We start from the raw sequence: 25,040 nt of genomic DNA, 5'->3' as shown, positions 1-25,040 counted from the left end.
ACACACACACACACACACACACACACACACACACACACAGAGAATGAATTCTAATTTATTTTCAAGACCTGACCAACGACTATCTGGTATTTTTCTGGTGATCAGTAGTTGATATTCTGCATTACACACAACTTGTGTGTCATGAGGCAATCACGGTTTTAAAACCATGGCTATGACTTAATAACTGTCAATTGGTGCAAGTCCCAGACATAGATTAACACAGAAATTGAATTAAGTGTTCCTTTCCAATGAATTTCACAGAAATCGTCTCATAAGACGATCAGACAAAGAAGCCTATAAAACAACAAATGCTGGTGCTGGACTGGTTTCAGCTTCTTCCTTTCACCATTTTCACTGTCACTGAAGGGCAACCAGTTATGCCAACAAGAGATGCTCGTGATTTTCACATTTTCAGATAGTCATTAAATAGATTTTAAATAATGATAATAATAGTGTACACTAGTGTTTTTGTATTAAAATGTAAATTCTCCTTTATTTTACCAGTGTCTGATAGTATGCATTGCACTACTACCATCAGAAGGAAACACAACAACAACAACAACAAGAAGAATGCATTACGAATGCTAACATAACTAATACTAATATACCAGGATTGGTATAATGTATGGTGTTGTGAGATTCGTAGGCAAAGGGTAAACTCTGCCAGGTTAAGTTAGCATGCCAAAAAATTACTAAAACTATGCGCAAAGATTCGAGAGCGATGTGGGATCTTTGAAGAATGGCTGAAACAAATATGTTTTTCTTGAAACGTCCATCTCAGCCACTTACATTCAAACTGATCAAAGCAATTTGGAAACCTGCATTCAGCCTATATCTGTCATGTACACACATTTTGAGCTTGATATCCATTTGACTGTATATACATGTACACATGTATGGATTAATGTACGGATGCATGCCTACCTAAAAACATGTAGCTTCTACATATATCAGGGCCATGAAAAAAAAAACATGAACAACAAAGAGAAAAACATGAACAACAAAGAGAAAAACCTTCCATCCTATGAGAAAGGCACCTTATAGTCAACTCAGGCACCTACACATTCAAGCAGCCATCCCATTTTGACCTTTCACCTGCTAAAATACATGGCCTTCTATTCCTGCACTATTCTCCAGTAGCCTGTCATATACACACACACTACTGTACACAAATACAAGCACTCAAACTCAAAGACACATCCATTAACAGCCATCTTCCTCTGTGTGAGCCAGGCCCCTGTAACCCTCAGTGAGGGTGGGAGACCCCGCGCATTGTAGAGTGCTCGTTTACGCCTCTCAGATGGAGCCATGAATCCAAATTGCCAATTATAAAGCAATTACAGGCAGCAGCGGGAGCAGACTCCTGCAGTCATTAAAGCAAAATGCCAACGCACCAAGCCCTCCCTTCTTCACTGCCTTGCCTGTTACCCCCCTCTGAAAGACAGACTCATCTCTCAGCCTGAGAGACACTAAAATGCTCTTTTAAAGCAGTGAAAGCAGAACACATTAATTTGTACACACAGCAACAGACAAGTTTTCCCGGACATGCTGCATGGGTTCTCGGAACTTGACTGCTCCTTCTGTTTGTAACCGTTTGTGTGATTCAGTAACAGAAAGTTCCATTAAAGTCATCTTTGTTTTACAGGAAGATTTTGATGATGTGTGTGTGTATCCTTAAGGATTCTCTGGCTCTGTGTGAGTTATGAGTGCTGAGTGAAGCGGCACCCTAACAATGACGGGGTGTCGCTTCACCCTGTTGCTGTCCCTTGAGCCCATAGCCAGTCACCCCTACCTCTTGTTCACATTACTGCCCTTAAATTGTGAGCAACAGGGCATTCTTGCCGGTTTTCTTTTTCGTCCGTCCTTTTTGAAATTTCTGTGCTAACAAAATTACAAAAATGGTGGCATCTCTACAAGGGCTTCCTGTGTGTCTGTCCCTTGCAGCTCTAACTGACCCTGTACTGCAAAAGGTTCATTTCATAAAAACTATAGCTAGAGAGAGAGAGAGAGAGAGGGGGGGGGGGGGGGGGGGGGGTCAGGAGGGGTTTGCAAAAGAGAGGACAATGGTCTGAATGCTACCACACACTGCTGCCTGGCTGACCTCCTTATTCCCTCTTCACTATCCCCCTTCTGTTTGTCTCCAGGGAACCGTCAGCCGCTCAGAGAGTTTCCGCATGTTGCCGAGTGCTGTTCATAACCGTGCACTTGGCCTGAACTATTAGCCCTAAACTGAGATAAGGCGGCTTAAAGTAAGGCCATAATCCATAATCCACTCCTTATCAAAGCAAGCAGCTCTCCCTCTTTCTCTCTTCCCCACTATGAGTGGGTGCCAGGTTGACAAGGGAGACGATGCACTTGACTGCTTAGGTGAAAGGGGTGAGGCCGGTGGAGAGCTTGAATGGTTACAGGAGGCCCAAGCCTGGGACTGTGGTTGGGCTGGTCTAAGGGCCAAGTTGGAGAGGGGGCGAAGGGGCACAGATGTTATGGGCCATTGAGGCTGTCACCTCGATGTCCCAGTGGCAGCTGGCAATGTTTAACGCACAAATCCATTAGTTGGTAGTGGGTGATGAGACGTTTATAGACAGGCCATCTATGTTATCCATGTACATATACAAGCGGCCACACTGAAGAAATATTTACCTGGCGCCCCTCGCTTCTCCATAGGCCGTTGCTGGTCTTTGTTGGAGCAATGGTGACTACAGGTGGAGTGTTTGGCACAGTGTGGCCTGCTGGGGGTACCAGGACAGGACCAGGACCAAGAGGACCCCTCTTGGGTGTACTGACTGGAGAGCTGTGATTGGTGGCTGGTGAAGACACTGGTGGTGACTCACTGCTGATGGAGGATGCAGCTGGAGAAACAAAAAAAAAAAAAAGTAGGATCAGTCAAAGTCTGTAAGAAATAAGATGACAGTCCAGTTTTCCTCTACTGGTAAAAGGTAAAATTAACATGATTCTGTAGCTCTTTCCCCCAGGGATCAATAAAGTATTCTGATTCTGATTCTTTCACAAGGGAATGAAAAAAGGGTTTGGAACGTTACAAAAGCAATGGATAACACACACACACAGGTGTAAACACACACATATACACACCGAGGGCCAGATGGATAGCCCAAGGCCCCTATTATGAAGTGACAATGATCAGGATGAGCAGCCTTGTGAGAGTCACACAGCCTTCACATGCAGAACACACATTCACACACACTACAAGAATACAGCTTCAACAGCCATACTGTATGTATGTGGCGCTTGTAGCCAAAGACTGAAATCCCCCCGCCACACATATACATATAAACACACACACACACACACACACACACACGCACAGCAGGTGGTGAAAAGCTGGCCCAATGAGCTTCTCTGCTCCACTGTAGCTGTGCCACATTAACAAAGCCCTCCAGGGAAACCCTGTAGCGCAGGGTCACGGTCTGGTCACATGCCTTACTTTCTACACATTTTGCTTTTTCTCCCTCAAGTTGTAAATCTTTCCTATGATACGGTCACATTTTTCTATATCCCTTCAACTCTACCTCCTCACCAGCAGGCCACAGCCTTTGTTGGGTCTTCCTTTTCTTTTCTTTTTTTTGTTTTAAATGATACTCATGTTTTGCCCATTTAATCTTAATTTCTTCCCCTTTTCTACCAACATCCTCTTTCTCTTTGACAGGACAGTATTGCTGTATGTCTCTGCATTACAAAGTCAAAGTGGGTCAAAACCTCTCTATGGGACACACACTTTGGTGGTGTAAAAAAGAAAAAAAAAAAAGAAGACTGCAATGATGAGCGCTCAAGCATGAGTGTTTTTGTGCATTAGACTGTTTACGTGCAGACATTTAAAATAAAAAGCAGCTGAAACCTCAGGCCAGTTTCAGGGCAGCTTCCTGTAACAAAAAAAAAAAAAAAAAAAAAAAGCACATCTTTACTCAGCGGCCATTTCTTCCATTGGTTTCCATGGCAACAAAACCTAACAGACAGCGTCAGCTTACGGTAGGTGTGGTCAGGACACTGACTGATTTTAAGTACTTAACTCTGACTAATACTCAATAATGGAAAGAATCGATAAATGCAGCGAGGTGATGTCTAGAGGAAAATCAGAGAATCTGATAAATCAAATCTGTGTGTGAGGGGAAGTGGTGGTAAGGCTGGCAGTGTTGGGGTTTTTTGGGGGGAGTTAAAAAAAAAAAACAAGGTATGTGAGACCAGAAGATGGTTGACGATACATGAAGTGAGACACGAAAGTGAAAAACGATAGAAGATGGGGAGCATTTGGGGGGAGAGAAAATAAAGTGAGTGTGCAAAAGGAGCGTGAGGTGAGGCGAGAAGTAGTAGCAGAAAGGAAAGCAGAGAGATAAGGGGTGCAGATGGTGGTGGGGCGGCTGCTGGGGGGGGAAGTCATATCTTGTCTGCACAATGGCAATTAGTGGCCTAATCCTCCCCCCTCACATCGGAGAGCCATTACTCTACCCTGCAAGACAAGGCCAATCAATAGCAGCCCACTCAGCCAGGGGAACGGAGGTACACTTAATACAGCTCTAGTGTCACAGCCTATTCACTCATCACAGGCTCACAACATGCATACACAAGGATGGGGAACAAATAAGGCTGGAGGAATGGAAGAGGTGTGTGTGTGTGTGTGTGTGTGTGTGTGTGTGTGTGCGCGTGCACACGCACGGAAGGGGGAAGTTGGGGGTGCTAAGCAACAGACCTATACTCCATCTATTTCACTCACCCACCCCATCTCTTCCTCCTCCTTTTCTATGTAGAGGCAGAGCAGACCAGAGAAGAGGAGGGCAGACTAAATAAGAGAGCAGGAAGAGAAGCGCGTGAGGGTGAGGAGGAAATAAAAGAGACAAGTGCCTTCTACCAAACGGCTTCATTCTCTTCTTACAGCTTGCAGAATTGATGTGCTCTTCTAAGCGTCCTTCCGCGATGCATACGCACACTCGTACACAAGGACCACAAACAGCTATTATTCCTCTATCCTTCCCCCCTCCTTCTCTCTAACAACACCCCATGCAACCACCACCCACCTACCAACTTTTCGTACACCCTCCTTCGTTTTCCTTCTGTTCGTCAAACACAGTGCTTGCCAAGCAGACGTAAATCTGTCAGGCTCGATGCACAATTTTTATAAACACACAGTACTTGCAGCAAGCAATAGCAACTGGGGATGTCTACGAGAGGGGCTGCATGTTTAAATGTGTACCATTTTTAACCTCCTTCCTTCAATGTCCATATCAATGTGTGTGTGTGTGCGTGTGTGGGGGGGGGGGGGGGGGGGGGGCACACCTTTTCCCCCACATTACTATGGCCATATGATAGGAGGGGGAAAAAAATCACATATATGAGGTGTGTGACTGGCACTAACCTGGTTGCCATTCTACCTATACCGAGAGAAGATGGCCATACATGGTGACCCTGTAGGGAGCGAGAAGAGGCAGGAGGAGTAGGAGGAATAAAGCACAAGCTGTTTTCCCCAGGGTCTAAAACAGGCTCATCAGCTCTCAACCTTCACTTCATTAGCAGTACTGATTGTCACTTGCTCAGTGTATCGTGGTGTGTGTGGTGTGATGACGGGGTTGAATGGAGGGGGTTGCAGAAAAAGAAAAAGAGAAGCCGTAGGAGACGGTAGAGAAAGAAAGAGCAAGGAAAAGACAGAAAGGGAGAGAAAGCTGTCTTAGTCCCAAGCTGCCTGTGATTAATGTGAGGCTCCTTTCTCTATCGCCTCTTCTATTAACAGTCCCACTCTCCCAGACTGCCTCCACACTTGACCGCTCAAGCTGAGCTGCACTATCATGCACACACACACACACACGATGCACCCAACAGAAGCAATGAACAAACGAAGTCGTAGTCAGAGGTGTTCCTGGGCAGACCAATGACCCAGTGAAAAAGTTGACACAACTCCTCAGTATTCAACACAACACAAAAATCTTTCAGTGTTGCCAAAAGGCACCTACCAACCCTCTGCCGCCACCATCACCAGCAACACCCCTCTCAAGACAGCCAAACAGAATCTGCTCCCTTCCACCCACCCACCCACCCACACCTCGTCCTCCACCCTCCTTCCTCCCAGCATGCATTACAACAACATCAGCACTTAATTAAACAGTCCATTTCACACCTGGTGTGCATAGCAGTGCCCAGCCAACCCTGCATCCATATGCCGCCTCACCAGCATGCACTAGCGCAAGCCTCAACACGTGCACTCTCACACACAAACACACGCATACACAAAAACATTGCACACACCTGCTACTACAGTCTTGGCCATGCACTGACAACACAACACAAAGCCTGTAATCTGCATCGCTGTGTTGGGGGAGGGGAGAGGCACACAGTGTGTATTGCTGTGCCAGGGAGAGAAAGGAAGACGGTACAAGATGGCGGATGGAAATAAGAGGAGCTATCCTCTGTCCCTTCGGCTGACGGTGCAAACGGTACATTACGTTTAAATGCCGCGCCAAAATCAGGAGAGGTGTAAGGCTGCTGTGTATAGATAGAGTTAGGAAGAAAGGGGACGCAAATAAGCTTGTTTGTAAGTGTTTCAGGGACAGTCACGGCCTGCAGTGTTTTGCCTTTGAGAAACACACATACACACACACACACACACACACACACTGAGCACAGCGAGGCTGAGCGAGCTCCAGGCAGGCTCCAGATGGAGAGGTCATAGACACACTGCCCCGCTGTCCCAGCATGCTCTGGGCTCCCAGAAACAAGGGAAGCCTCGGGCCACACACGCACACACACGCACACACACATACAGATACACACAATATGACCGACACCCCAGGTTCTTCACAAATCTACTAATTACTTCCTATCCCTCTTTTATCCAGCCAGCTCATTCCAACTATCTTGTATACCTTTATTTTCCCTCTCTTCATGTTCTCTCCAGGCAGTGCACTACGGTTGGTATGGACACAGCCATGAAACTCTTGTGATGTTTATGTGTCTATGAGTGAGTAAGAAGAAACAACAGAGAAGATTAAACCCAGGGCTGCCTAATTAATCAGATATCAGCAGGTCTGCCTCTTTGAGGCAGTGTGTTAACTGTGTCTGTGTGCATTTGTGAGCATATGTGTGTGTTTTCAAGCAAGTGTGCACTGGATGAGAGTGTGTCCTTTATGCTGCTCCGATACTCATTATCCATCACCTCCCCTCTTCAACGCAGCACTCAGTACACAGAGCTATTCATTATACTCGCCACAGACAAGTGACAATGTATGTGTGTGCGCGTGAATGGGTGTGTGGGTTTGTATATAAACAGCAGTCGTGCTCAGGGTCTTAAATCAGTTCAGCAGCCGGTGGCAGTGATACTTGTACTCAAATCTAACTAATTCCTTCAGACCCGAGGACACTGAGTCATAGCACCTTGTATATACTGCACTATTTACCTCACAGCATCAACAGAGGGTGAGTGAGAAAGAGAGGCTGAGTCAAAAGGTAATGAGAGGACAGCAGGCTGCAGCATGCAAAGAAATCACGAGGCTTACACAGTTGAAAAGGCAACTGTTTGTATGTGTGGGGTGACTGGGTGTGTGCTCTGTATAAATACAGGCTCTGCAGACAGAGAAGGGGCTTGAGCTTCAGGGGGACTCGTGTCTCTCTGCCCACCCTGGAGATGGTGCTCCTAACACAGGCAGTCAGCCCTTATGCCTGATGGCTGACTCACTGACACGTCACATCCTACTTCAACGAGGAAACAGTCAGCAGGACTCAAAATAATAAAGGGGATTTCTTTTTTGTTCTTTTAATAAAAAGGTGGTGAAGTTTTTATCAGACAGGATCAAGTATTTGTATGACATAGACAGAAGCTCTCTGTCTTGGCAGATTGTGAATTACAGATTGTCTACTTCAATCTGTAATTCACACACTTTTTTCACCTTTTAACACAACAAAAAATAGAAACACACAAGAACTTGTATTTTGCTTTCCCTGTGTACTCTACCAACTAAGAAAAGGGGGCCTTGTAACAAAAATAAGGGAAAAGCTGCATTTATAAAAAGGAGTCCACAATAAAAATGAAAAGGCAGTGTTTGACAGAGCGAGAGAGAAAACTGTGACAAAGTAAAGGGGCTGGCATGCAGGGTGCAGGGAGTGAAGAGAGTTGATGGGAAAGAAGTACTGAGGGGGAGGTGAGGAGAGGTTGGGTCTGAGTGCTCTCTATGGGTGTAATAAATCGTCTGCACGGCTCTGGGTCCCATACTGTAGTGGGCTGGGGAGCAAGGTGTCCAGGGACAGCCAGAAAGGAGGGGACCATTTGATTTAGGAGCCAGAGCAAGGGTGGACAGCTGGGGTAGCTGAGCCTCTCTGGAGCCAAGGCACAGAGCCACATATACAAACACACACACACACACTCACAAATAATGTCGTCCTATTGAGGTTCTCTTGTGTAGAATGTAGTTTATAACCTTATTTGTATGTTTACGTATGCACCGGTGACACTTGGGTACACATATTTAAGACATATTTGCATGGGTCTACGTAGTGGAGAGACTAGTTTTGCATAAAATGAAAAAACAAAAACAAAACAAAGCCAGAAATCTACAAGCAAAAATCCACAAAAACATTTAAAATGAAACATCTGAAGACTGAATTCTGGTTGGTTTACAGTTATTAACAAGCAACTAAACCACTTAGTGGTTATTTCACATTCATACAGCTCCAACAGAGCAATTCTAGTGAAGTTTCATGTGTGTAACCACTGACAAGGAAGTATGTATGACAGTGAGTTGGAGAGTCAAGACACACACAGTGACAAGCAGGCCCAAGTGTACATGGATTCACATACAGCACATTAAGTGGGTCAGCTAGAGTGGCTCCCTTCATACCAGCCTCTGTGGGGACACCAACTAATTTAACCCTATGTGGATATCCCTACATTGCTAATAACAGTTGAACACAGCTATGCTGGTCTTGGAGTATACATGCATGCACAAATATGAGCACTTCTATAAACACACACACACACACACATATATATATACACATACATACATACATATATATATACACACACATATACATACATACATACACACACACACACACACACACACACATATATATATATATATATATATATATAAATAAACATATATATAAATAAACATATATATCTATAAGTATATATGTGGACACAAAAAGGCTAAATATACAACCCACAGACAGCTTACAGGAAGTGCAAAACACCAAGTATGGCTATGTGAAGCAAGATTAAGATATAAGACACACCTGGAACAGGGTTTGGTATTATCAAAATATTTTCAGCTAACCACTTTACAGTCTGACCTTAATACCCAAATTAGAAACTCTAACCTTAACGTCGTATGGGGACCTATTATGTATTTTCCTGGAATACTAGAGTTGATTTGCATGAATCATTGTTCAAAATGACCTGTAGTTTACTCACACTGGCTCTTGCTTCTGCCCCTCAGTTCACCTTCTGTCTGAGAAAAGCTCCTTTAGCTTCATATCCTTTAAAAGCACCGTTTGTCTGATATGACCATATCGAGGCTACTCCAGCTCTAACAGTTAAACATCATTTTTCAAGTGAAAAACACAACAGGAAATGCTCACATTTAAATAAACACTATATATTGGTCTGTAAATTTACACTACTCAGATAGTGCATATAAAACTATTAAGATCTCTGTCAATAAAAATAAAAATAATTCTTTCTTTATGTGAAAGGAACTCTTCCTACGGCACTACAGATCAGATTTTAGATGAGAATTCAACTTTCAGTTCCGTGTAACATCCCTGTCATATGGGCCGGCTGGCTTTACCTCGCGGTTCTTCTGCCTGTTTTGCCAGTTTACGGAGGGCTGCAGCAAATCCCGAATGAGTTGACTGGGCAGCTGGGCTTCCATTGGCTACGATAGAGCCATTGAGAGGTGACGGGGTAAGAGGGCTGACCGTCGCCGTGGTACGGGTCGCCGTGGAGATCATTCCTAATGATGGTGACTTTGGCTCATGGCTCATGCCTACAAATGAAGAACAAAGGAAGAGAATGGAAAAGTATTAGGGACCAATACTGCATTTCCATTAAAGAATGAGAAAAAATTCAAGGCATGAGGATCTGTGTAAATAAAAATACAGCGTGTGGAGCTGGGTTTCTGTTTGTGACAGCTGGAGAGGATGGGGGATCGGTGGTGTGAGGGGTTGAGGAGCAGAGGGGCTTTGGCTGTATGGCATAGGGTCAGAGGTGAGAGGTTAGGAGGGCAGGTCACTCTTTGTTTTGCTCAAAGAGCTGCAGTTGACTGCATGTGTGCCAGAGGTCCACGGTCATAGAGTTTACATAGCTCCTCTACTGAGCATGCGCCAACATTACTACCTTTAAATAGAAATATCATATTTGTTTAAAAAATTCAGCACAAAAATATTCAGAGTGCCTTTCGGTTCCCTCACATAACCATCACTTAAGAAAATGTTTCTCACACTGACACTGAGCTTAATTGAAAAAAACAAAACAAAACAAAAAAACACTACCAATAAAAGAAAATGCTGCGTCGCAAAGAGAAACAGACTTAATATAAAAGTGAAATTGATGACAGTCTGGGCTAGAAGAAGCTCTGATGGCTGAAGGGGTTAGAAAGGGTGAGGAGGGCTGAGAGGGTCTGTCCTTTCCTTCCTTCCTGTGTATGTGTGTGTTGAAAAGTGACACCATGTTGACAGCCCCACGGTCAGTGGAATCCCTAAATGCCAGAGCGGTGTCTGATACCCCTACGTGCTCAAGCAAAACACACATACACGCACGCACGGACACACAAAGGAAGGCTCGGAGGACAGTTTAGCTTCAGACTCGAAAAGCTTCTGTTACACAAACAATAACATACACACAGTTGTTCTGAATTCTCCCTTAAAAACAACATTTAAAATGAACTTTCAATGAACATGATGACTAAGATCTGCTTACTAAAAAGTAGCAGTTTGGCAAGCAAGTTCAGATCTCAGTTTTCCGCAGAAGCCTAGCAGAGCGACAAAGGTACATTTTCACTTTTAAGGGTACTTTTTCTATATTTAAGCCTAGCATCCCCACTACTCGGGTAATTTTGGCCTCTGAAAACAAAAAACTTTCTTGGAACAGTCCTGCATTTAGTATAAAAACTCCAGGATTTGGTTGGGCAGAAACAGAAAAATTTGTAAACAATGGTGCAAATGCCCACGTTTGTTTACCGATCTTATCAGTCACAAAAATTCAGCTAAGATTTTACAGTTCCCATTCATTTTAGGATTATATTTTACTCGTGTGGGTACTCCTGTCACTCTAAAATGTTGCCAGATTTGCTTTGCAATTTACGCTCTTATACTTTTTTGTTATTTTCAGTGGCTTTTATGCGTTTCATGTTTGCATCACACACGCCTGTCCAGTGAATGGTCAATGTGATTTGCGGTTAGGTTAGCAAAGCTGAAGACCATTTCTGAAAGTGTGCACAACGGAGATTGTTTTCATTTTAAAAACACTGCTTTAAGTGAAAATGTATTATTGTGGATGTAGCCTGAGAGGGCTGTAAAAAGATCATTTTCCCTTCTGAGAAGAGAGCAGAAGCAGAGCACCGTGTGTGTGTGTGTGTGTGTGTCTGTGTGTGTTTTCAAGTGGATACACACACAGTGGCAAGTCAGGCATGAGAGAGTGAATAGCATTCCCAACACCTCTCAAGTTGTCCTGCCTGTAACCTCCCAGTTACCCAGTGCACTTTCAATGAACCCAGCAAACAATTAATAATGGAATCACTAAAGTAACACACACAGAGCCTGGTGACAGACCGGCAAACAAGCAAAAGCACACACCAAGTTCAACTCCATTCCAGTAACGTGACTTAAGACAATAGCGTGCTACTCTTCCCTCCTTATTTAGGGAAAGTCCGACAAAGTCAGGAGGACATATTCAAGGAACTTTTTCTAAATGAGTAACTACAGAGACAGCAGCTTATGGTTGACTGTATCAACCACACATATAAACCACAGCACAAACAGAAACAAATGTGAGTAGCAGTGAAAGAAGAGACGAACAAGCACGCAGCCTGACAAATACACGCAGAGGCGCACATCCGGAGTTCTCGCAGCGGTTCAAGAACCCCCCTCACAGATAAAAAAGTGTGATCGAAGCTTCTTACTGCACAAAGGAGTGGAGCCGCCTGCATCTCCCATGCCTGCATCTTCTCATTGAGCCCAGCCCAGTGCGCACCGGTAACGAGCGCCAGGACACACACCATCTTACTGCTCCCTTCTCTCTCACTCACTCCTTGCCTATCTCTCTCGTCCTGCCCGTCCACTCTCTCCCTGCCTGCCCGGCTGCCTTCCTGTCTCACAAAGACCGTGTAGAGCTTATCTAACAAAGCAACACACTACGCACGCCGCCTCTCTCTCCCCTCCGTGCTCTCGCTCGTTCTCTCTCTCTAACTGAGAAAACAGAAATTCTTAGGCTAGCAGCTGCTGCGATGTCACATGACCTCACCCCCACCCCCTCCCCACAGTCTCCCTCACTCCTCCTCCTCCACCCTTCTCAACCTATAATTCCTCAGCCATTTGTAGATAACAGACACAGGCATGCATGCCCTGCAAAGGCGAATTGGAGGAGGGGGAGGGGAGGGAAGGAGGAGACGGAGGAGGAGGAGAAACAGGGAAGGGTGCTCAGCCGGTCATCACATCTGACCTCATTGCTGGCAAGCGTCATGAAGCGTGTGCGTGTGGGGTCGTGTATGCATATGCATGAATGGAGGGGGAGCAGGTAGGTGAAATATGCGAGGCTCCCTTTTTTTTTCTTAAGACAAATACAAAGAAGTTAGGAGAAAGAAAGAAAGAACATGCCCTGGCCTGTGTCAAGCCCTACAGCACAACACAGAAACTCTTTTGTAAATTATTAGCCTCAATTCAACTCAGTTCAATTTGCTTTATTCACACATTTCCACAACTGAAAATTCTCAAATTAAAGTGAAACTAAGGCTATTTCAAAGCAAATACAAAAAGAAAATCATTCTTCTCCTTTTTACAGGAATCTGTAACATTTCACACAAATGAGGATGTCATACCAAAACACACACACACACACACACACACACACACACACACACACACACACACACACACACACACACACACACACACACACACACAGGGGTTCCTTTGAGTAAACACACAGTATGCCACAATTAAAAAGAGCTGTTATCAGGGTGGGGGAGCCTAATGTGTAATAGTGGTTGGGGTGGAGGACTCAGGAAAAGGGTAAAAGTGTGGGTTTGACTTCCCCTCTCTGTCCTGCTGTCATAGCAGGGGTGTGAATGACTTGTTTTAGTCATTTCCTCCTTCCGCCACTCGCTACTTTTCTCAGAACAGCAAAGGAGCAAGTGAGCGAGAGATACAATTTTTAGGTTAAAACAACATAGTGGCCAGCATTTCGCCAAATGCCACCTCCCAGAAATCCTCTCTGTTCCTCGAGAGGTTTGTCCCTTGTGAACACAGGACCACCACAGCCATTGCTGTTTCCGGCCTTCTCTTCCATTTTTTGTCTAAAACCACGAAGATCAACCAGCTGGTTCTGAACAACACATCCTATCAAAGATTGGTGGTGTGTGTGTGTGCTTATGCTTCTATGTTCTGAGTAATCTACCAGCAGTCACGAGTAACATAACTCATAAGGAATCCTTTTCTCATGGTTTAAGTCTTGCTTTGTTGCATACACACACACAATCTATCCCCCTATCAGTCTGCCCTCATTTCCTGTCACCACCATCTCTCATCCAGTAAAGTAAATACCCAGAAATGGAAAACAAACAGTGGCATTTTCCCAGTTAGCTTCCAACAACAAAACAGATAAACACCTATTACTTTAACGTACTAATGATTACAAATCATGTCATCAGTGACAGTGTGATTATATTTCTTTCTAAACTGAGAAAACACAAGCCATGCACAAGCCGTGTAGGCTCTATTTTCAGACTAAGTGAAGAAGAAGACTACGATCTAAGGAAAGCATGAGTAATGTCTCTTGAATTTCCAGATAAGTGGGCCTGCTGTCATTTCTTAACATCACTCAGTTACAACACACTTGCTCAGGGTGTGCAGTGTCAGGCCTTTCATTCTTCAAACAACCAGCAGATGGCATCGTCTAACAGTCAATCAGGGGAATCCTCTGTCAGTAAAACAGCGTATGTCACAGTCCTTTAATCCAGTAATACACAAAAGAAAACGGATACAATTTAATGATATCGTTGTGGATTAAGAGAAGGACAAACCAAGGTTAAGGATGTTAACGCAACATTTACAGAGATATGAATAAATTAGATCTATTGACACTGGAGCAAACGCTGAGCATTTTTTCTGACAACCCAAGGGTTAAAGGAGTCTATTACACACCAAGCTTACTGATGCAATTAACCCTTTCTGTTACGCCCTAAGGGAAAACAAATACAAAGCCCTGAAAAAGAATGTAGACTACAACAGGCTACATACAAACATGATTCTACGCACCCACAGAACAGATTGACTGCTAAATGGCATACAGTAAACGCACTGTTTTAACACCCAGCTGGGAGAGAAGCAGATCACTAACTCCCATAGTCAAACAAACACACTGACACACACAGTTCCACCCTTTTGCTGGTTGGAATGCAGATTAGGCTTTCATGCGCACGCTCGCACACACGCGCACACACACAGGGAACGTAAATCCTCTTGGCTACTGTATGCCCTGGCCAGTGGAGAGATAATGCAGTGGCAGCTCTAGCGAGTGGTTAATCTTTAACCAGGAAGGGATTTGCCTATCAGCTTGTTAAAACTAGCAGTGTCGTGCTGCTGGCCCATCTATTTGATCCAGTCACCAACCTGTCTTGGCCAAGTCCAATACAGCACGGACTGAAACTGTACTGCCAACTGACACATGACAACTAGTGCGTTTCCATGCTTTACTTCACTCAGGCAGCAGATGCCTCTTTTCTAGAGGCATGGTAAAGCACACTTCAGTCGTGCCACAATATTGTGGCTCTGTTTAGGAACAGAGCCAAACCGGTCAGTGTCTCGCTTAAAATGAGCAATAAAAATGTCATTACAATAAACCGGTTGGCTCAATGCATGTGGTCGGGCAGGCGACTGAAGCACAGTTTCTAAAAGCCTTGCTGTGCTCAGCTTTGAATACTTCTGTAGCTCTAATGTAATATAGCTGTGTGGTCTGCTGTTGTGTTCCACTTCAACATTCCAGTTCTTATTTTCGTCTACAGCATGAACGCTGGTTTCTCATAATCTGTTCTTTGATGTACTACAATGTAGTATCAGAGCTATATTTGTCAATACAACACAAACATTTACTCCCACTACTTCAAGGCTAAATGAATTCTAGCACAGTTTGTTCCCTGATTAGCAAAGGACATTTGATATTTGTTTTTTTATCAACAGGCCAGTATTAAATATTTGAATAAGGAACATTGAACAAGATGTTAATGGAATGCTTGAACTTCAAGTGACGTGCGTTTAGTTCAGTTTTTGCAGACATGCCTCAAGCATGTCATCAGCTAAGCGTCTCGCCCAAAAGTAAGAGGAAAATTATTTTTTTCTTACATTATGGGCTCTAATCAGAGTTGCTCAGCAGAGCTAAAAACTGATGGCAATTCCCAGAGGGAAAGCATATATCAGCTAGACTGTCACACCTAAACTTCAGACAAAGTCGAGAAAATCAAGTTTCGACTTTGTCCAAAGATGGCCTCTTTCACAAACAGACAACAGGAAATAGTCTGCATCACTAGTGGAAATATATAGGTTTAGATAAGAGGTGGCGCCTGGGTAGAGACAAGGAGACAGGACACAGCGTGCCCACTCACTCACTGCGAGTTCTCCAAACAGTTACTTACTTAGACATCCGACTGATTCTGTAGTAGGAAGCTGGAAGAATTAAGTCCATTTAATACTTGACCCAAATTATTTGGAAAATGGTGTAACATATGTAACTCTTCTGGGTTATTACCACAAAGGTTCAGGGCTGCAGTGCACATGTGACCAAACCTTTAGCCTTAGCAGCTCAGACACTGACAGAGGAAGGATTTAGAGTCAATTTGATGAGTACATGTCATCGTGACTGGTTGACAGAAGCTCAAGGTAGCACAAGATGTGCTGACAGGAGGATGAAATAGATGACAGGAAGCTATGTAAGAAGTTTAACATGAAAGAAACTTCAGATTAAAGAGACAACAGAGACAAACGAGGGTTCACAAAACAGCAGTTAAGTAAGCTGCAATTAAGGTTAAACCAACCTAGCTAAACAGGATGTAATATGAGCATAATATCTGCTACCACTGCAAAGTTATCATGTGCCTAAAGCCGGCCAAAAAAAGACTGCATAGCAACAGGAAACATAACTCTGCGGCTAACTAAATCTAAACTTTGAGTGATATACTGTTTATAAATGGTACTCATGTATCCATAAACAGCTAAGGTTGACCAAAAAAAAGATGATCTTTAAGGTGCACAGGCAGCTATTCCAAAACAAAGAAAAACCACTTGACCAAGGACATAATATCAAAGGTGGTCGTAAATGCTCACAGATATGAGTCTGGATATTAACAGTGCAAACAGATGTATGTTTCATCCTCACTCGTGAACACACATTCACACATACGCAGACTATCCAGGAGCACAGCAGGATAAACCTGCTCTGGTAGTTCCAAGTTTGTTTGACCTCTTAGATGAGATGTCATAGTCTACCCTCAGGCACGATACAGCGGACGTGTACGTGTGTTTCCAAAGACACACACACACACACACACACACACACACACACACACACACACACACACACACACACACACACACACACACACACCTACGAGTGCCATCTCTTTCACTCCATACCAAAGACAAAAACCTAATATCAGAGAAATCCTGAAACAGAAGCACTGTGGCTGCAGAGAAGCTGAATCAAAGGCGACAGTTCCACTGGAGAAAGATGGAAGAAGAAAAGGAAGACCAAGACAGAGGAAGAAAAAAATCACAGTGGTGGTGTAGGAGGAGGGGGGTGGGGAGAGGGTGGGGGGCTGAGCGAGAGATCAGTCAAGAAGCCGAAAGAGAGGGAGACAGCATTGCCTGCGTCTGAGCTGTCATTATACAGCAGGCCTCCATTATGGAGCTACAGCAGAGAACAGAGTACATCTCTCTCTGACCTGGCTTGCTCACATTGTCCTACACACACACACACACCTAAACACACAAGCACGCAGACACCACTGTGCAACAAGCAAAGAGAGCAGTCTTTCTGTCTTCTACGTTGTGAGGCTTTAAATGATACGGCTGTGTACGTGAACGTGCATGTGTGTGAACACCTTTTTATTCATCCCTCACCTCCTACTTCTCTTCCTCTCATACACTCACTGTTTTCACCCCACCCCCAACCTGCCTTCCAGCAGCCAGCAACAAAAACACAGAGATTTCAAAAGACCAGCCGGCATCTCTCTCCCTCTCTTCACCTTCTTCTCTTCAATTCTCCAACACACACACAGCCACAGAGAAACAGTGTGTCCTCGGGGCAGGCACGAGCTGAGATGATTTTCTCTCCTCTCCTCCTCCCTGCATCCGACTTACCCACCCCAACAGTGCCATTTCCTCTGTCTGTTAATTACATAGCGGCTGTGGTAGGGGTGGCTGGGGTTGTGGTGGTGTGTGCGCGCGTGAGCGCATGTCATCTTGGGAGTGTGTAGTTGTGTTCTCGGAGATACCAGCGTGGGCGTATGACAGAACAGTCTGGTTACGCTTCACAATGCTGCTTAGAGAGTGTGAACACACACATGCAGAGATACACATTCAGCCACACAAACACGCACAAGAGCCTCCTGTCTGTGTTTCTGGCTCTTTGTGGTCGATGCCCCAGGAGTCAAGCTGCTGTCTGTATGGCTGTGCCCTCTGCAGCCTCTTGCTGAGGGGGACACAGCCTTGCTGCTCCCCTGATGAGAGGGCCTGCTTCAGCCCCAGCCCAGCTGTTCGTCAGAAAGCATGGAGGCTGTTAGCTCAGATATTACCATGTCCTGCCAACTCCCTCTTTTAATCAACCTCACCTGTTACAGAGACTGAAAAAGGGTGACAGATTGGCTCCGAAAAAGGGAGGGCGACATTACAAACGTTACAGATCTCCCACACATGAACTCAAAAACCAAAAGACAAAAATCTACCATGGAGCTTATCGTCTTTTCTGCACCTGTGTTTCTTTAGTGTACTTTTAGCCACATAAACTGATACGTACACAGGCACAGATGACACACACAATGCTGACAAATAAGCAGACAACCTATATATCCCACAAAGCTGAATAAATTGTATTGTTCTGAACTGTGATACTCTCAGTGCTTGGGGACATCATTGCATGTAACATATTTTGGTTGTTATCATCATTCAGCTTGCTCCCTCCTCCTCTCTTTATCTCCCTCCACAAGCCTCCTCAGGAGATGAGCACAGTTTTGGTTTTTTTTGCTGGATTCCCTACATACACTCCTCACTTCATCCGCTCTCCCTTTTCTATTCTCTCTGTGATGTACTCTTCTGGGTTGTGGTTGCCTAATTAGCACTGCAAGTGCTCTGCATGGGCCCTGACTCCCAAGCGGCACCGCCGCACACACACAAGAAGACACACACAGCGACAGACATGCACACAGCACCCACTTGACTTTCCATAGCTGTTGCTGAGAGTTAGCCTGTTGTAATCTTGTAATTGGTATAATTGGTGTGTGTTCCCGGTCGTGCATGCGTGTGCGTGTCCAAATGTGTGGATGCTGCACGGTTTGACGAGTGAACCTCTCTTCTCTAGGCGAGCACGAAGAAGGCAAACCACTGTCACCATGGCCAAATCTTTGTGAGTAGCCACAAAAACAAGGCTTTGCCACAGAGCTGAGACTTGTGGTGTCCTTGATACTCTCAAGTACTTGACAAGTACACCATTTGCAGAACAGTCATTCATTTAAAAAGTGATTTTAATATTTCACAACGTTCGAGGGTCAGTCCAGATTAATCACAATGGCTCTTGCAGTGCTTAAAACTTCAAATAAAAATTTCTCAGTAATATTACAATGAATTTGAGCATTGCTTGTTTATTAGCTAGACCAGCGAACTGTGTGATTTAAGATTAGATCCACAAAGAATGCAAAAAGAATAAGAAGTGGTTCAAAAGTGCAAATGTTCATGACTTATCTAGTTAGCACAGGGGAAATCTAAGGATCTGTAAGATTAAAGCTAGAACAGTTACACAACCTTACAAACATTTAGTCAGTTGTTACTTGGTTATTCAACCAAAAGAAAAACAGCTGACGACAGATATTTTGACAACAGATCACTCAATTTAGTCATGCAACACTTTGTCAGGTTCCAGTTTCTCAAATTAGTTTCTTTATCCTTTCTTATCTTTTTTCTTTAATTTTTTTTAAATGATCAAACTTTTACCTTTGGCCTTTATAAATCTTTATAAATTGCATTATATTTTATTGTTTACATTTTTTATGATTTTTTTTTATAGTGTGCATGAGAAGAAATCATTATTAGTCATAGAATTAAACCATTCAAGTATATTAAACTTTCTGTTAAATGTAAACATCCGTTTGTGTTCTGTGTGTACATACAACACAGGTGCCTGTACTTGCCATGGTACTGTGCAAATGTAACAAAAAACTGGATTGGCTTGCAACGATCCACAGATTTTGTGGTGCAGAATGTATTAAGAGGCAATGAAGTGTGCAGCGTGCTTGTGCAGGTGTTGAGTACATCGGCATGATCTTTCTCAATGGCTTACTCAACATTTAAGAGATTCACTTGCCATCCTAAAAGAACGACAAAACAGTTGATTGCCATAATGCATACATCCATGAGATTGAATAGACTGGGAAAACCATGCAGCGATGTACCCCCCCTGTGTGTTTATGTTATCCGCTCACTAAATTACTAATTATTAGAAATTATGTCAATCGGTTGCAATGCAACGAGAAACGCACAAGGTTGATGTGATACTGAGATAAGAGACAACGCGTATGGAAGATGTGAAACCGAGATATAAACAAAAATACAGAAAGAACAGTTCCCAAAATGCATACGCTTTTAGTTATGCAAATATCAGCCAGCTAAAACAAGCCTAGCTGGCAACTAGATTCTCTGTGAGAGCACGTTTAACAAGGCAACTGTGGCCTCCACCAACACAGGCATGCAGCTCTGTCTATGAGCTTATTAAAACACTTGGCCGCAAAATTGCTTCACTTCTTCAGGCACATATCTGACCTTGTACTCATACACAATGAGGCATGCTAACAAACAGACACATACAATATGACAGTCAGCTGATATGGCAGATATCGCAGAAACAGAGGAAAAGACAGAAATGGAGGAAACAAGAGAGGCAAAGAGTCATGTTGAAGAGAGGTGGAAGCAGACACGGATAGAGGCAAGATGAGATGATGATGTGATAGCAGAAGAAAAGGGCTTTGTTGAAGAGTAGCCCTTAGCACAAAGCTGTTTTTAGTGTGACTGGAGAAAGCACAAGATGGACAGAATTGTGCTGAGGTACACACACCAAAAAAAAAAAAAAAGGGTTAATGAAAGAGGCTCTACTTGGTGAGGGCAATAGTCAAGTATGGTCAGTATTGAGTGTGTGTATGATTCGCTTATCTACTGCTCTCACGTTGCCTGTGTTGTGTTTATTTGGCCCGTGCTTATCAGGCTCTGGGGTATGACAACGACAGCAGCAAACACGAGCTACACAAACATACGCATATAATCTAAAGAGGTGGTTTGGTCTGCTCAATGTAGCAAGAGCGGCTTGTGTGAATGAAAATGTTTTTTTTAATCGTACGCCTCAGGCAATCAAATCCAAACTGAAGCTTCAGAATACAAAGTTGAGACTGTGACAAAGTGGCTGGAAATTACTCCACAGATGAACACTGCGCCCTGTTGTCTAAATGAAATCACGATGGCTACCAAAGCAGTATGTCTCCAATGCAGTTCAGGGAATGGCTCTCGAAACATGGGACTCGACCACAATGGAGAGCAGTGTGACTCACCTTGCATCTATAAAAACTGCCCGCACAGTCCTCATGTTCGAAAAAGAAACCCTGAAAAATGTGACACTAAACTGGGGGAAACAACGATTTAAGCTCCAATCAAGCCAAAGTGAATAAAAGTGTTTCCAGTTACGAGAAGTAAAATATGGTACGGTCAGAGAATATGTATAAAAGATTAAGTCAATAAAGTGAAGCCACTGGAGAAATGCTTTAAACCTGCATTCGTTTAATGCCCAGCACAAGAAATACTCCTTTGGTTGCAAACAGACAATACAGACTGTATAGAAAGTCCATACTTCTAGATTGATTTATAACCTAGTTAAAGACTTTCCTAATGAGTTTATAGTTCCAATTTCTACTTCCAAATCTTAATTAAAACAGCACAATGTTCACTGTGTGAGTTATGGTCCCATACAGAAAAATATAGAAGGCAGAGAAGGTTTAGGACAGGGGTCGGCAACCCTAGGCACGCGTGCCACGGCTGGCACGCGAAGGGTTAACTGCACGACTATAGCTGGACTGGCTATCGGGCATACCGGGCGGGCATTTGCTCAGTGGGCCGATGGTGATTTTCCGTTTTTATGGGCCGATGATTTTTTATTTTTAGTAACGGTATAAATAATGAAATGTGGTCGATTGGCCAGATGCTGGCCGGTGCGTAAAAAATAACTCAGTTGTTTGGTGGTGGTTATGGCGGAGCTTCCACAGATTCAGTGACATTAGCAAGTGGTGGAGGCCAGCAGGTGGATGAGGGAAAGGGAAGGCAGGAGGAGCAGGGACCCGAGGCGGCCGCCGGTCCGAGTGTCAGGTGAACTGAAATTCAGGTAAGAAGTTATGACCTGCAGTCTATCTGGGTCAGATATAAACCAAGTTTAGATGGAGTTTATTTTTGTTGTGCTGACTTTTTACAGTCAGTTACAATAACTCGTACTGTGTACTAGCCAGCATGATGGAGTTTATACACCTGGGTGGGTGCTATGATTTTACTGATAGTGAACTTTATTTTATTCATAAGGTTAGTTAGTAGAGTTGCCAACCATCCCGTAAAAAGACGAATCGTCCCGCATTCAGAGAAAATATTACGCGTTTCGTATTGAGCTGATAAGGAACACAGTTTGTCCCGTACTTCAGCTAGAATGAAAAAAAAAAAAAAAAACACACAAAGCTGGATTTATTCTGTCGTTACGCTGCACAGCTGCCTCTTCTTCTCTCATTCTCTCCCCCTCCCTCTCCTGTTGCTGCTTCAATCATGAAACTGATCAATGATCAGCTGATCGGCTTTTCTCTCTTGTTTGTTTATCGCCCACTTTGCACCAGAAAGAGGAAACCGCCGGATGTCGTGTTAAACAACAGCAGCATGTTTAAGCTTGATCAGCTGTTGTTAGAATTTACTTAATATTAATTTCCAGTATCAGCTGATGTTTGCTGGAGCCACAGCTGTTAAAGCTGCTGGTCATGATGTCGGTTTGGTTATCTGGTGAGAGGGAAACATGAAGATGAAACCAGGAGATGTCCTTACTGAATCATCAGAGCTGAACAGGTGATGGAGAAACAGGTTTACCTTTTAGGTGATATGAATGAGTTGAAGGGAAGTTATAAGGGAAGGAAGAAATACACGGATACATCCGTAGATTCGAGACAGAATTCACAATGTGTTTTTGGGACTTTCAGGTGTATGGACCAATGTTTTATTTTCTGTTCAAACCAGAAAGTTTTAATGAGCAGCTAGACTTGTCTCGCATTAACTGTCTGAGTTAATGCCAGTTAATGCAACATCGAAGCAGCTGGAATCCATAGCTGTGCGTGTTCATGGAGCTTGCATTTTCACCTGCTGGACATCACTACCTGACAAGTTTAACTGTCTTCAAAACAATGCAGAGGCCTAATTGACAGTATTTGGTTCTACATATCTGTGTGAGCAGACTTTCTCTCACATGAGTGTCCTCAGGCCATCTGAATGCTGGACGCTCAGAGACCTGTGTCTCTGAGTGGGAGACCAGAGATCAGAGTGTATTAACAAACATGCCATATTGGCTCAGTTTATTTTTCTTATCATTGTTGTGAGGAGACCATAAATAGCATTTGCACTTTCTGTTGTACAGTTCATTTGCTGTTATGGAGTTCTTGTTATGGATAAAAAGTGTCTTTTTATTTTTTTTGTTGAAAATAGCTGATAGCTATTCGCTGCCAACATCTGCAAACAAATATAATTCTATAAAGTGGTTCTATATAGTATGCAACTGTTAATATAGAGCGTTATTAAATTTATTGCTAATACAATCATATGGCAGACTGACTTCTGAGGAAATTTTAGATGGCACTCATCATCAGAAAGGTTGCCTACTCCTGATTTAGGATATGGCTACACAGAGGTTGATAAATGGCCATCGTATGAGCATGCTGTGTCCTCTTTTTCTGAGATCTACTCACTCATTACACCCAGCTTTGAAAACAAACAAATAAATAAATGAAGTGTTCAAGTTGAGGCTTCAAAATGGGACTTCCCAACCCAATGTGTAACATTGTGGCCATCTTTTAAACACAAACTATAGTTTCAGGTGCTGGTTTAGCTCAGTGCGTGCGCAGACAACCACAGGCCGAACGGCTGAGAGTGGCAGGCCCGGGTTCTAGTCTGACCCTTTACCACATGTCTTCCCCCTTCTATCTCTGCCCCCGCTTTCCTGTCCTTTCTTCACTGTGCCTCTCAAATAAAGCTGAAAAAAGGCCAAACACAAACTATAGTTTAACTTGAGGTGAACATCTTTTAGGTGAAAAATGGTAAAAGGTTAACTTGTGTGAGAGTGATAAAAATCCACACTTACAGATGAATGTACGATACGAGACAACAATGCCCCGACACTAATTTCCACGTTTAACAAATTATTCTGATCATGTAAACACAGGTACAATATACGTCCTACTAGTTTTTACCTCTGAAATCTCAGATCTACTTGGAATATTTTTTCAGCAATGTGAAGCGATCCTATGCAAGTAACCCTCATTACAAGGACTTGAGTCTACAAATTGAGGCCAAGACTCTCATTAAAACTCTCATATTCACGTCTACTTGCCATCAGTGTAACAACTTTACATATTTAAATGCACTTATATCGGGTAGCTTTGACACTTCGTACAGCCTTCCTGATCTATTACTGGAGAATTATGCTACTGTTACTGAAGTCCTTCGTTTTTATGTAAAATTAACCATCTAGCCTCAAAATAATGTGGTGTGTCACAAGGCATGTGAGTGTGCCAGGCTGTATGACAACGCCTTAATGTTTTTAAAAGCATGCACTAACCAACACACACATATCATACTGATAAAACTAAGCAATGTTTAACAGCAGTGCTGGGTGACAAGAAATGCATCTCTACACATTCTACAGAGCAGGTTTAGCTTGCTCTCATACACAGAGTAAACAAACACACACACGTAAAGTAATAAGTGGCTTTATTACTGGAAATGAGGAGGAAAATGTTGCAGGCCTGAGAAAAAAAAAGGAGGACATCAGACACAGGAAGCTGTTGGCTCTCTGGCTCAATACTTTACTACTTCTTTCTACCTGTGGAACTGTCTGCTTGGTCCTTCACCCAACGTCCCATCTGTCTTCTCTTCAGATAAATACTTTATGACCTGTTTGTTCAGCTGTCTTCACTGGTCATCACATTTACAGCTTACATTTACTACGGTTTTTTTAAACACTCAATAGGAGATTCTTAGAAAGACAATCAAACACACAAACTCAATTCGTCCCAAAGGGAAAAGCCATGAAATCCAAAGTTAAACCTACAAAATCTAAGACATGCCCCATGAGAGTTCTAGCTAGGGATACAGAAGGGCAAAAACACAGAGAGGGAAAGACAGAGAAGGAAAGGAAACATGGCAGAGGGTATGTAGACAAAACAGAAAAAAGCCCTCAATTTCCTAAACGTCCCTACACTTGTATTCTCTTCCATCACAGAGCCGGACCACAGACGAATCCAGCCCTGTCACACAAAGAGAGCGGTAAATGCACCCAC

The 25,040-nt window shown here is 43.5% G+C and overlaps 1 protein-coding gene across 4 annotated transcripts in view; it reads right to left on the bottom strand.

Moving 5' to 3' along the window:
- Nucleotides 1–25,040, bottom strand: part of gse1b (Gse1 coiled-coil protein b) — a 166,479-nt gene that overhangs the window by 14,362 nt on the left and 127,077 nt on the right. For 3 of the 4 annotated variants that reach the window (XM_085268407.1, XM_085268414.1, XM_085268424.1), the window contains 2 exons: nt 9,792–9,989; nt 2,641–2,849 (listed from right to left, as the gene is read on the bottom strand). In XM_085268407.1, coding sequence (XP_085124533.1) covers nt 2,641–2,849; nt 9,792–9,989 — 407 coding nt within the window. Of the gene's footprint in view, nt 1–2,640; nt 2,850–9,791; nt 9,990–12,122; nt 12,392–25,040 lie in introns of those variants that run through there. The other variant, XM_085268421.1, reaches the window with a different exon arrangement.

This window comes from Mchenga conophoros, linkage group LG1 (assembly GCF_057382185.1).
Source record: "Mchenga conophoros isolate Kocher_MC1m ecotype Shallow Benthic linkage group LG1, M_conophoros_male_GT1.1, whole genome shotgun sequence".
In the NCBI taxonomy this organism is placed as follows: Eukaryota; Metazoa; Chordata; class Actinopteri; order Cichliformes; family Cichlidae; genus Mchenga; species Mchenga conophoros.
Note: the sequence above shows the minus strand (reverse complement) of the source record. Positions and strands in the feature narration are given on the sequence as shown.